The 12,439-nt window shown below is 44.2% G+C and overlaps 3 protein-coding genes and 1 non-coding gene across 5 annotated transcripts; all 4 read left to right on the top strand.

Moving 5' to 3' along the window:
* Positions 1 to 192: 192 nt before the first annotated feature.
* On the top strand, positions 193 to 2,445 carry LOC148402809 (tubulin alpha-1A chain-like). Its single transcript, XM_088362819.1, has 4 exons — positions 193 to 553; positions 647 to 869; positions 946 to 1,094; positions 1,153 to 2,445. Exons 1-4 carry the CDS (start codon positions 551 to 553, stop codon positions 2,131 to 2,133), a joined length of 1,356 nt encoding a protein of 451 aa, XP_088218945.1. The 5' UTR covers positions 193 to 550; the 3' UTR covers positions 2,134 to 2,445.
* Positions 2,446 to 2,995: 550 nt separating this feature from the next.
* On the top strand, positions 2,996 to 8,546 carry rpgrb (retinitis pigmentosa GTPase regulator b). 2 transcript variants are annotated; one of them, XM_088362745.1, is made up of 14 exons: positions 2,996 to 3,122; positions 3,410 to 3,535; positions 3,628 to 3,720; positions 3,791 to 3,853; positions 3,920 to 4,078; positions 4,190 to 4,339; positions 4,479 to 4,637; positions 4,707 to 4,862; positions 5,413 to 5,537; positions 5,594 to 5,770; positions 5,837 to 5,993; positions 6,141 to 6,235; positions 6,311 to 6,370; positions 6,577 to 8,546. In XM_088362745.1, the coding sequence occupies exons 1-14, from the start codon at positions 3,092 to 3,094 to the stop codon at positions 8,443 to 8,445; spliced, it is 3,420 nt and encodes a 1,139-aa protein (XP_088218871.1). In that variant the 5' UTR covers positions 2,996 to 3,091; the 3' UTR covers positions 8,446 to 8,546. The 2 variants fall into 2 exon arrangements, with proteins under 2 accessions (XP_088218871.1, XP_088218862.1); XM_088362736.1 differs by having other exon boundaries at positions 6,574 to 8,546.
* A 1,707-nt stretch (positions 8,547 to 10,253) lies between these two features.
* trnaw-cca (transfer RNA tryptophan (anticodon CCA)) lies at positions 10,254 to 10,325 on the top strand. Its single transcript has one exon. It is a non-coding gene; the product is annotated as a tRNA-Trp (tRNA).
* Positions 10,326 to 10,568: 243 nt separating this feature from the next.
* LOC148402806 (dynein light chain Tctex-type 3-like) lies at positions 10,569 to 12,325 on the top strand. Its single transcript, XM_088365279.1, has 5 exons — positions 10,569 to 10,737; positions 11,110 to 11,151; positions 11,398 to 11,521; positions 11,816 to 11,893; positions 11,958 to 12,325. Exons 1-5 carry the CDS (start codon positions 10,717 to 10,719, stop codon positions 12,029 to 12,031), a joined length of 339 nt encoding a protein of 112 aa, XP_088221405.1. The 5' UTR covers positions 10,569 to 10,716; the 3' UTR covers positions 12,032 to 12,325.
* Positions 12,326 to 12,439: the final 114 nt, after the last annotated feature.

Below are 12,439 nucleotides of genomic sequence, written 5' to 3'. Positions count from 1 at the left end.
TTCCTTGTCTGACAAAAAGAACTGTTTGAAATAACAAAAAAAAAAACTATTGACATAAGATCACTCTTGTAAGAATGTGAATCAAAGAAGGAAAATTTTGTTTTTATTTGTTATGTTATTTTAGTTTTTATCACAATGGGTATTGTGAGAGTAAAAAACATTCTTACAAGTCAGATTTTTTTTTTTTTCTTTGGCTTCAGTTGGGACTTCTATCTTAAATCTTTGAATCGCTTCTTGGACGAGTATTTGAACCAGTACTTGAATTCTAAGGCAGATGTGAAACCTAAGAAGACGCGGCAGCAGTTCCGTGTCGCATTTCACCGCACAGCTCGTTGCTGGTTACTAACAACAACCATTGTCAAGAGGTCAGAATTGTGTGAGCTTTTCTGGTCTCCTCCTCCAATCGTGTTTGCTTCCGCAGCTCCCTTCGGTTGCCACAACATGGCTGCTTGTTGCCAGGCGATAGCGGACTATAAAACAGCGTCCCGCTTTTGCTTGCAACAACATCCCCGAGCTCTCGTCTCAGGTGAACAAGATCTCTTCAGGAGTCATGGTGAGGTCAACACAAACATCTCCCGATTCGATATTCTCAAATTGCGTTCCTAGGACAAAATGACCTTGACCTTTTTCGACATTCTTTTTGCAGCGTGAATGTATCTCCGTCCACGTTGGCCAGGCTGGTGCCCAGATTGGCAATGCATGTTGGGAGCTGTATTGTCTGGAGCACGGCATCCAGCCGGATGGGCAGATGCCCAGTGATAAGACCATCGGAGGTGGAGATGACTCCTTCAATACGTTCTTCAGCGAGACCGGCGCTGGCAAACACGTTCCCAGGGCAGTCTTTGTGGACCTGGAGCCCACGGTCATTGGTGAGAAACCAGCAGTTTGCTGATATAACAAACCCTTCCATCTTTTAAAATTTTGCAAAACAATATGCTTCTGTAGATGAAGTGCGTACGGGAACGTATCGTCAGCTCTTTCATCCTGAGCAGCTGATCACAGGAAAGGAAGATGCAGCCAACAACTACGCTCGTGGTCACTACACCATTGGCAAGGAGATCATTGACCTGGTTCTGGACAGGGTTCGAAAACTGGTGAGCTTCATCGGATCTAACCGTGTTTTCTGCCTCATGACCTTCTTCACCCTGGCAGGCGGACCAATGCACCGGACTGCAAGGTTTTCTGATCTTCCACTCCTTTGGAGGAGGAACTGGTTCAGGCTTCACGTCTCTATTGATGGAACGTCTCTCAGTGGACTACGGCAAGAAGTCCAAACTGGAGTTCGCCATCTATCCGGCTCCTCAGGTGTCAACTGCTGTGGTGGAGCCGTACAACTCCATTCTGACCACGCACACCACCTTGGAACACTCGGACTGCGCTTTCATGGTGGACAACGAGGCCATCTACGATATCTGTCGGAGGAACCTGGACATCGAGCGTCCCACCTACACCAACCTCAACAGGTTGATTGGTCAGATTGTCTCCTCCATCACCGCCTCGTTGCGTTTCGACGGCGCTCTGAATGTTGACCTGACAGAGTTTCAGACCAACCTGGTGCCCTACCCGCGCATCCACTTCCCCCTGGCGACCTACGCCCCCGTCATCTCGGCAGAGAAGGCCTACCACGAGCAGCTGTCCGTCGCCGAGATCACCAACGCTTGTTTCGAGCCAGCCAATCAGATGGTGAAATGCGACCCTCGCCACGGCAAGTACATGGCGTGCTGTCTGCTGTACCGTGGAGACGTGGTGCCCAAAGATGTCAACTCCGCCATCGCCACCATTAAAACCAAGCGCACCATCCAATTTGTGGACTGGTGCCCCACCGGCTTCAAGGTGGGTATCAACTACCAACCCCCGACTGTAGTTCCCGGGGGAGATCTCGCCAAGGTCCAGAGAGCCGTGTGCATGCTGAGCAACACCACGGCCATCGCCGAGGCATGGGCCCGACTGGACCACAAGTTTGACCTGATGTACGCCAAGAGGGCTTTTGTGCACTGGTACGTCGGCGAGGGAATGGAGGAGGGCGAGTTCTCCGAGGCTAGAGAAGACATGGCGGCCCTGGAGAAGGACTACGAGGAGGTGGGCACCGACACCATCGGGGATGAAGAAGAGGAAGAGGGAGAAGAGTACTAATTGAAAAAACAACTGTGTCTCTGTTAGGTATTCTGTGATTCTTTATATTTAAATGTGTTTCACTGCATGGCGTAGTAATTGTCCAGTCGCTGTGAAATCAATTACAATAATTCAAAATGCAATGTCATGCTTATCCTGCACTCCTCCAATTGTAAGGTTGCATAACGACAGCTCAGGTGAACCAACATGTCCGTTGCTGGGTGACCTGCAATTAAGACCTCACAAGGAGTTTGTCAAATGAATCGGTTCATTGTTCCTGTCCTTATTCAACTACACACTTTAATATTTGGCAATAAATCATTTTAAGCTTTACGGTGGTGTCAAAGTCATTTTTGTCGCGGAATGCATTGTAGTTATGATAATAATAATAATAATAAATTATATTTATGATGCACTTTACATTTTAAAAAAAATCTCAAAGTGCTACTGAAAATGCCTTTTTAAAAAGAAATGATTTCCTTCAGAGTGTAGTAAAAATTGTTCAAATATTTAATTTTTTAAGACATAAAATACTTGCCATATATCAATATTTTTTTTAAATTGAAGAAAATTTGCTGTTTTGATATTTCAACAAGAAATATGAAGTCGATATGAAAGCTGTGAGAGGGGAGTAAAAAAATAGAATTAATTCAACACGTGAATTATAACAATTAGTTAGATTCTCACGTGATCTCTTTGGAAAATGCATTTTCCAATTATGATTGTTGATGAAATCAAATGAACCTCACTTAGCTTGTAAAAAAGAACTTTTATGTCCACACAAACTTAATTTAAAGTGAACGTGACGTCACACGCGCGTTAACGCGGCCACGACGTTCAAAATATGTACTGTCCCTTTAAGGATCACGTGTTTGTAGCCAAGGCAATGTTGTGTTTACTTCCGGGTTAGCGGGTCGCAAACAAGAAGGGGGTAAACACGCCCAAGAGGCCAAGTAAAGCGGATTAGAGTCCCGCAGAGATGGCAGGGGAGGAGATGGACGAGATACCTGGTAAATAATAATAATCAAAAACTTCTTATAACGCGTGTTCGCTTCAAATTACTCTCAGCTGTACATAGAGCGGCCAAATAGTAAAATACAGCGAGTAAATTCCCGTTTGGAAGCAACCTTAAAGTCACAAAGTCTTTAAACGAACCCTTTTACGGCAAATTATTCGCTCATTTAATATTCAGATACAATAGAATACAATGTGTAACAACTAAAAAAAAATGGCGCTCATTTAGTCTTTCATTTATTTGACACCCCCTGCTAAGAATCCCTCTGTTATCGTCTTGCAGAAACGGGAGCAGTTTTCACTTTTGGGAAGAGTAAATTTGCTGACAACATTCCCAGTAAATTTTGGCTGAAAAATGATGTTCCTCGAAAAATAGCTTGTGGGGATGAACATACTGCCTTAATAACAGGTAAGTGCGTAGTAATAGCCGTGGCTTTTACAATGCAGTATTCTCTGTTTAGTTTATTTATTTTTTATTATTATTATTGTGTGTCTTGACAGAAAATGGCAAACTCTTCATGTTTGGCAGCAACAATTGGGGACAGCTCGGTCTGGGGTCCAAAGTGACCGTCAACAAGCCCACTTGTGTCAGAGGTTTGCTTTTAATCCATTTGTGATGAGCATACCGAGCCAATGTGATACTTCACGTGTGTTTTGTGTTCAGCTCTGAAGTCAGAGAACGTCCAGCTCGTGGCTTGTGGAAGAAACCATACGCTCATCTGCACAGGTCAGCATCACGTGATCACATCGAGAATTTTTGGCCATTTTTCCCACGTTTGTCTTTCCTCTCTAGCTCAGGGGAACGTGTACGCCACGGGCGGCAACAGCGAAGGTCAACTGGGCCTCGGCGACTGCAACGAGCGGACGTCGTTTCAGCGACTGAAGTTCTTCGACTCCTACGGGCCAATCAAAATGCTTGCTGCCGGTTCAAACACGTCAGCTGCGCTCACTGGTGAGACACTTGAGGTGACACGTCAGCTGTTGATGGCGGCTACAGCTGAGAATAAGAAGCAGATAATTGTAAATGGTGATGGCTGTTCTTTTTTTTTCCCCCCATCTCAAGAGAGCGGTGAGCTGTTCATGTGGGGGGACAACTCAGAGGGTCAAGTGGGCCTGGGGAAGGAGAGCTACGCGTGCTTGCCACAGGAGGTCAGTGCGGGGCAACCCATTGCATGGGTGTCCTGTGGATACTACCACTCTGCTTATGTGACAGGTGAGCTGCCTGATTTATTAATTTAGCTCATGCAAACTTCAAATGTTCTATACGCGGTGTCATGCCCATTATTTGCTATTTCCCAAAATCGTTTTTTTTTTTTTGCTGTTCTTGTGAAATGGTTTTTTGTGATTGCTAGAGGACGGAGCTTTGTATACATTCGGGGAACGCGACAGCGGTAAACTGGGACTGGGGACGGATCAGCTGTCTCGTCATCGAGTCCCCCAGCTCGTAAAAAGCATGCCTGAGCCGGTCACTCATGTGGCCTGCGGTGGCGGACACACCGTGGCTGTTACAGGTAAAGAAAACCAAGATTTGGGTTTTGTAGACTTTTTGCTAGCATGAAATATTGTTTGCTGTTTTTCAGAGAATGGCGTGTATGCCTTTGGCTTGGGGCAGTTCGGTCAACTGGGCCACGGGACGTTCATATTTGAACTGCGCCTGCCGCGCCAAATCGAGCACTTTAAGAAAGGTCGGGTGCGTCAAGTGGCATGCGGCGAGAACCACTCAGCGGTCATCACAGGTGACTGACAGCTTTGCGTGAATTAAATGGGAACCAAACCTAAAACTTTGAAATGACGTTGAAAGATTTGAAACTCGGGCTGTATTTAATTAGGATGATAATCAAATCATTCGTTCATTACTTTGTGGATTCATCGTTGATTCGGAGCTTAAAATGTCTTCATTTGCATCCTTTTATTGAAAAATAGGACACTCATTTAAAAACTGCAGAAAATGCATAAACAAGTCGGTTTTGGTAAATGACATGTCATAAAAAAGGCAAAAATGTTGATAATTATTTTACAAAAAGTAAATATTTTATTTATTTATATTTTATTTTCAAAAATAATACAATATTAAGTAGAACACCGTGTTTTAAACATTTATTTTTTTATTAGTTTCCCTTTAAAGTTAAATTGTTGACTTAAAATTCACTTTTACAGACTCGCTCTGCAATCATATCTTTTTTATGAATTAAATGAATTTATTTTTTGGCATTTCATTTTTATATTTATTCTTAATCTTCCCATCCCAGCCTCTCTTGTGTTTTTCAAGGTTGCTTCTATTTTCAGACAGCGGTCTTCTTTACACCTTCGGTGACGGCAGAAACGGCAAACTGGGCCTAGGAGAAGAAAACTTCACCAACCAGTTCAAACCAACTCTGTGTCCTCGCTTCATCAAGTGCCACGTCCAGGAAGTACGTGCTCTCCTTCACACATGTGTTGCCATCGCAAAGCTCTCACAAATTTCCAGGCAGTTTGCGGCGGTTGTCACATGGTCGTGCTGGCGCGACCCCGAGACCCGAGTTGCGGCGCGGTGTTGCTGGAAGACAACGACGTGACTGAGGACTACCTGGAGAAGCCCTACGTGGAGCTGCTGGGGGACACGGGCGACACCTCCAACCCAGCCCGTGTCCGCCGTAGGGAGAGGGTGCGTTGGACACATGTACTATAAGTTCTTGGGCTTGTTCTGAATTTCTCAACGGCACCGTCAAAGGAGCAGTCACCGGAACAGTTTGGCGGCCGGTCTGGAACATCAGCCAACGTGAAATCAGAGCACCTCCAGCTTCCCGCCTCCAGCCACAGCAACCTGCCTTCGTCAGAACTGGCCCACAGAAAGGTGCTCCATAGCGCTCATCGACATGGCAACAAGGGTATCTACCTCACTCCATCTTCTTCACCGACATCCAATATTAATAATTAAAGACGGGATTACATGAAGTACCTTTTCATTTCTGGTCCACCTCCAGCATGTTGCTAGTTGTTGCTTGCTAACTAAAAAAAATAATTTGCATTATTAGAAGCGCCTGCAGGCCAGGCTGACGACATTGTGGAGAGCCTGAGCGACACGGACAGTGTGAAAGGTTTGGGAGAAACCACAGACTTCCTCAACATGGTGAGAGAACCAAATCCCGAGCCGCCAAGCGGACAGATTTTCGTATTTCCGCTTATGGCTTGTGCTTTCCGCCAGACGCATGTGATGAAAATGGATCCTGGTGATAAAACACTCACACTCTCTCCGCTTCAGAAGGTAACTTGCACGTGTTCTAATGACACTTGTGTACAAAACATCTTCTCCATCGTACGTTCTGCTGAGGTTTTCTCTTTTGTTTCGGCTTCTCGAGAACAGCCGACGCGTAGCTTCAGGTTTTATGATTGTTCTGTCCTGCGTTTCCTCACTCGCTAATGCATGCCTCTTTTCTATCCTCTTTCTCTCTCTGGTTCCCGGGATAGAAGAAGGGTAAACACGGTAAGACCATAACGAGTCCAAAAGAGGAGCCATTAAAAGATAGAAAGCTCTCGGAGCGGCCCGGGTTCTCTTCGACGTCCTTATCACATAACCGTCAGGTCGGGGCTGCTCGCAAAGCGGCGCCCGGAAAGCTCTCGAGGAGCTCAAGCGCTCGCTCTCAAAAGATGACCAAGGAGAACAAGGAGAACCGTGTGACGGCTTCTGAGAAGCCTCGGGAGGGCTTGGGAGAGTTCAAGAAAGCAACGGCCAGGAGTCAGCAAGAGAAACAAAAACCAGAACAAAAAGCCATTTCAAAACAACGCAGCAGAAAACCAATCCAAGTCAAAAAAATGGGTTCACGCTTCAGTTTAAGTGACGCATGTGAAGTGGGCCCAGGACAGCGCCTTGAGGCGGAAGCAAAGTCCAAGAAAATCCGCTCCAAAGATTCGAAAACATCAAAAAATGAGCGAAACAAAAAAGAGGCTGAGTCCAGAGACGCCGAAGAAGCGCCGTCGTCTTTGCATCTTCTGGCTGGAGCTGCTGCTGCTCCGTTGCTGCAGGAGCTGGCGGCCTTCACTTTACCGTCGCCGTCTGACAGCGGCCATCTTGTCAGCGCTGACGTAGTGACATTTTCTGATAGCAATCCGTGCAGCAGTCCTTCCACCAATCGAGGAAGACCGAGCGTGAAGGACTCAGTCGGGCAGGAGGAGGACGGAGATACAAGTGCAGGTCCAGGTGAGGAAGAGGAAGACCGAGTTGGGAAGGTAACAAGTGCAAGTGAGCAAGAGGAGGAGGCAAGTCAAACTTCTGAGCAAGTCGCCGGAAAAGACGACGGTGACACTCTCAAGCCAGATGAGGAAGAAGAAGGTGAAAGTGCTCAGGAGGACGAGGAGAAGGAAGAAGAAGAAGAGACAGCTGGAAAAGAAACACAGGTTGAAGGAAAAGAGAGCAAAGAGAAGGCTGTTGAAGAAGAAACAGAAGAAGCGGAGGAGGAGGAGGAAGAAGAAGAAGAGACAGCTGGGAAAGAGAGCAAAGAGAAGGCTGTTGAAGGAGAAACAGAAGAAGAGGAGGAGGAGGAGGAAGAAGAAGAAGAAGAGACATTTGGAAAAGGAACAGAGGATGAAGGAAAAGAGAGCAAAGAGAAGGCTGTTGAAGAAGAAGATGAGGAGGAGGAAGAAGAAGAGACAGTTGGAAAAGGAACAGAGGATGAAGGGAAAGAGAGCAAAGAGAAGTCTGTTGAAGAAGAAACAGAAGAAGCGGAGGATGAGTCAGGGCAAGAATCAGAAGGTGAAGAAGAAGAAGAAACGGAGGATGAGGAAAAAGAGAGCAAAGACGAGGCTGTTGGAGAAGAAACCGAAGAAGCGGAGGATGAGTCAGGGCAAGAATCAGAAGGTGAAGAAGAAGAGGAGGAGGAGGAGGATAGAAGTGAGGAAGAAGAAGAGGGTGAGGAGGAAGATTCGAAGGAAAGTGAAGAGGAAGAGGCGGAAAGCACCGAGGAAGCAGAAAGTGAAACAGAAGATGAGGAGGAGGCCGAGGAAGAGGAGGAGGAGGAAGAAGAAGAAAGTGGAGATGAGGAAGAAGAAGAAAGCGGAGATGAGGAAGAGGATGAGAGTGAAGAGGAAGAGAGTGAGGATGAGGAGAATGAAGAAGAGGATGAGGAAGAGGAGGAGGAGGAGGAGGAGAGTGATGATGAGAGTGAAGAAGAGGAGCAAGAAAGTGAGGATGAAGATGAAGAGGAGGAAGAGGAAGAAGAAGAGGTCAAAAAGACAAGCCCTAAAAGTCAGCGAAAACGGAGGTCAGGAGTCAAAGGTCAGGCAGCCGGAGAGGCCGAAGACTTCTGGGATGATGTTCTTCCGCAGTATCTCAACCTGAAATAAGCAGAACATAATATTCGTCTTCTACTTTGATTGGGACTCCACACACCTAAAATGGTTGTTTTTCTTTTTTTGTTTTTCAAATAAATGCTCTTTTAATAGCAGACCTCATCCACTTTTTAATACCACCGCTAAGAAATATTGTCAACAATAATACTGATGAGCATTATTGGCAATTTGCATATTTGAGAATGAAAAATGAAAAAGCATTCAAAGTTTCTTTTCAAATTTGTCGCCTTCAAACAACTCAACATTGGTCGAACTACAATAAACGTCAAACTTACGCGTAATTATGAATCGTGCTTGATCTAATCAGGGCACGTCCATCAATATGAAATCTAATTGGTTTAAAATAAATATAAAACTATTGTTTATTGCACAAATAGGTGGGCAGATTACATTAGCATGACAACACACGGAAGCTGAAATCTGATTGGCCGAGAGGGAAAAAAAATGATACGCTGAAGTAAATAAATTCGAATATAATTTGTAAATGTCGGTCAGCACCTTGACGGCGATGAAATGATTTCAGATGTCAATTTTAGATTTTTTTTTTTTATTTCACTTACTTTATAAATGCCACTTGAGTAGTGCAAAAATTCAATCTGGAATCACATGCCGCTGTTGCCGCAGGATGATTGGCCACGTTCAGAAAGCAGGTGGGACTCGTTTTCTTCCTTCAACCTTCAAGTGACCTCCATCCTTTCCTCTAGTTATTTCCCATCAATTCCTGAAGAGGCCTTGATAACGGCTCCTCTGTTGGTTCTTGAGTTCCGCTCACATTAGTTGAGTCTTCTGATGGTCCTTCCTGCATGTTGTAGCTTAACCCTCGTCCGACCTGCTAGCTCAACCGAAAGCCAGATGCTCCTCAACTGCTCTCCTTTCTTTACTCCAACATTTGGTAGGATTTCGCCAACGAATCTGATCAGACTGACAGCGAAGGTGCGGAAGAGGAAGAAGAGGAGTCCGATCGGAGCGAGGATGACGTGCCGGCGCAGAGATGGGAGGAAACGCTACGGAATGTTGACGAGCCGTCGGAAGAACCTGTTGAGGAACCACGCGACCAAGCACCGGAGTTTCTCAACACCACGCCGGGAGTCAACGGGAACGACGCCTCCGCTGAAGAAACGACACTTGGTGACACTCAACCAGCCAATGGGACGGCAGACGTCGTCTCCGAGAACCAATCAGGCTCCAAAATGAAGGTGATGACTAAATAATTTTTGGGACACACTAATTACTTTGATATTTAAGAATATAAATATTAACTTATTGGGACCGTTTCTACTCATGTGGTCTGTTTCAGCTGTCGCTCTTCAGGCGACGGTCAAGCTCAAATTCTCAGCAGGCCCAGACGCGGGTTCCATCATCTGCTGACTCACAGAGGAACCCACCGAGAAGGCCGTCCTCTGGAGCCTGCAACCTCCTCTGAGCTCAACACTATCTTTGTCTCGTCCGACTGAATATTATTTGTTTTTCTACGTTTTGGAGCACATTTGCACTTTTAATATGAGCTGTATGTGGTGGAATTGCTGAAATGTTTTTTTTTTGCAGTGAGAGATGATATCAGCGCAGCGTTTTGATAGAAATCTGAATAAATGCCAACATAGGCCACTGATGAATTTCATGACATTTTTCATTTTATTCCGTGATGAAAATGTATTTGATGAGAGGGAATGTCAGAAAAGCATTCTGATAGAAATCCAAATAAATACCAACAGTCATTCAAATGGACAGATGCTATGACATTTTTCAGGGTACGCTTAATAAATTGTGACAACAGTCCTGGAATTTATCTGACTTATCTCACGGATCTCGTGGCGCAATGGTAGCGCGTCTGACTCCAGATCAGAAGGTTGCGTGTTCAAATCACGTCGGGATCAAATATCTTAAATTTCCCCCCAGGGATCAATAAAGTTATCTATCCCTTTAAATATGGCTCGTTTGAATATGGCGGCTTTTACATTTGCAAATATATATTCTACTACAAATGACGCCACCCGAATGAGAGTTAAATCGTTGTTTTTATATCAGCTGAAGTCAAATATTTTAAAAGTCGTTATGACGTCATGACAGGTTTAAAAGTTGACATGACCAGACGGTCTTCCTACCAGCAGATGTCACTAGTGAATCGGGCGTCTTCTTCAAATCGCACGTCGTTGACTAGCTATAGCGGAAAGCTACGCCTTGAGTTTATTTTGCCCCTTCATTTTCTGCTGTTGTAAACAAACAACAAACACTTTTGTGACCACTCCAAAACTTAAAAACGACAAGATGGACGAATATCATAACGAGGTTCGTCGTTTTCTCCTTCTTTATTCAAGGCGGGATAGCAAAATACTTGTTTGCTAATATCAGTTTAGCTAGGCTCCAAATTCGTAGTCCTGTGTACTTGATGTAATTTAAATTGCGAGTCGTGACATAGTCTATTACACTTTTATCGTAGTTCCTAATGGATAGCAAAGCGTTACTACTACTATTACTACAGTGTTAAGATCCGCTTCATGGTTTTTCGTGCCGCGTAATTTTCAATAATACAGTAATCCCTCGTTTATCGCAGATAATTGTTTCAAAAAACTACCCGTATTTGCGTTTATCAAACCCCATTGCTTGATAGAAAAATATTTTGTACAATATTACACTACTCATCATATGCTGCTTTTTCAGGGCTCATTCAATACTGAAGAAGCTGATAACATTGTCAAAGAGGTAATCTCTTTTCATATTTTTGAAATTTTCCAATATGTATATTACTGTGTGAAACTATTTTTGACATTTGTGGGATGACACAGCAATGGACTTTAGTTTCCCCTCCTCCATAACTAACTCAATGCCACATTTTATTTCAAAGGAATGAAGCCTGAGGCGTTCAAAGAAGCTCTCATGGTTCTGGTCTGTTGACTCATGCATCCCGTGCTATCATCTGACATGTTCTCTGTCTGCTTGGCCTTTCAGTGTATTGAAACTGTAGTGGGCGGTGATGACTACAACCAGAATCTGGTTAACAAATGGACCTCTGCTATCGTAGAGCGCTGCCTCATACAACTGGTCAAACTGGGAAAACAGTATAAATTTATCGGTACGTTTGATTCGGAAATATAGTGGTTTCTTGACTTATATGATAAGTTGTGATGATTGAATGAATTGATTTGCACATTTTTGGGATACAAGATGTTGCTCCAACACTTCTCACAAGAACACAAATGACCACAAAGCATATAGACAATATAATTCTCTTTAGCATAGATTCTTTATCCTCAGATTTTTTTTTTCCAGTTGTGTCTGTGTGACTACCCTGCCCCATGCCATTTTTATTACTAAAATAAAAGGGTCACTGTCATGCCTAATTATATGTATTTTTTTTTGTCTATAGTTACATGCTCCCTGATGCAGAAAACTGGTGCTGGACTCCACACAGCAAACTCCTGCTACTGGGACACAACCACGGACGGTACGTGAGGACAATCAGGCTGACTTATATGACTTTGTTTAATGTACTCGTCGTATGTTTGCAGGTAGCTCCACAGTGAGATGGGAAAGCCGCACCATGTACTGCGTGGTCAGCGTGTTTGCCGTTGCAATCGCGTAGAGAGCAACGTCGTTCTGGGAAAACCACAAAAGTGCCACTTCCACTCCGGATGTGAATGCACAGTAAGTGTAGAACTTTCTGGGCTGTACTGTACATAATATTGAAAGGAATAATGACCACAATCTTTATGCAGCTCCAAACTTTGCACAATGAGCGGCGACAAATTTTGTTCTACATCTTAAAGTGACAACGCTATTCGATTCTATTATTTAATCTATTTTAGGCATGTAAAATGTCAGAAGGAATATTTGTCTTGATAAGCATGTTTTCCAATTAAAAGAACAAGCATCCCGACTTTATTTGTTAAAGATTTATTGAACAGTTTTCACCCCTTTGGTGGTTTTTTAAATTTTTTCATTTGTATTTGTAGTTAAGTTTGAAACCTTCTTTTGGGGATTGATGATAGTG

The sequence above is a fragment of the Syngnathus floridae genome, chromosome 2, assembly GCF_059516105.1.
Source record: "Syngnathus floridae isolate MCC-2025c chromosome 2, RoL_Sflo_1.0, whole genome shotgun sequence".
NCBI lineage: Eukaryota > Metazoa > Chordata > Actinopteri > Syngnathiformes > Syngnathidae > Syngnathus > Syngnathus floridae.
This window is presented reverse-complemented; position numbering and strand designations above follow the sequence as displayed.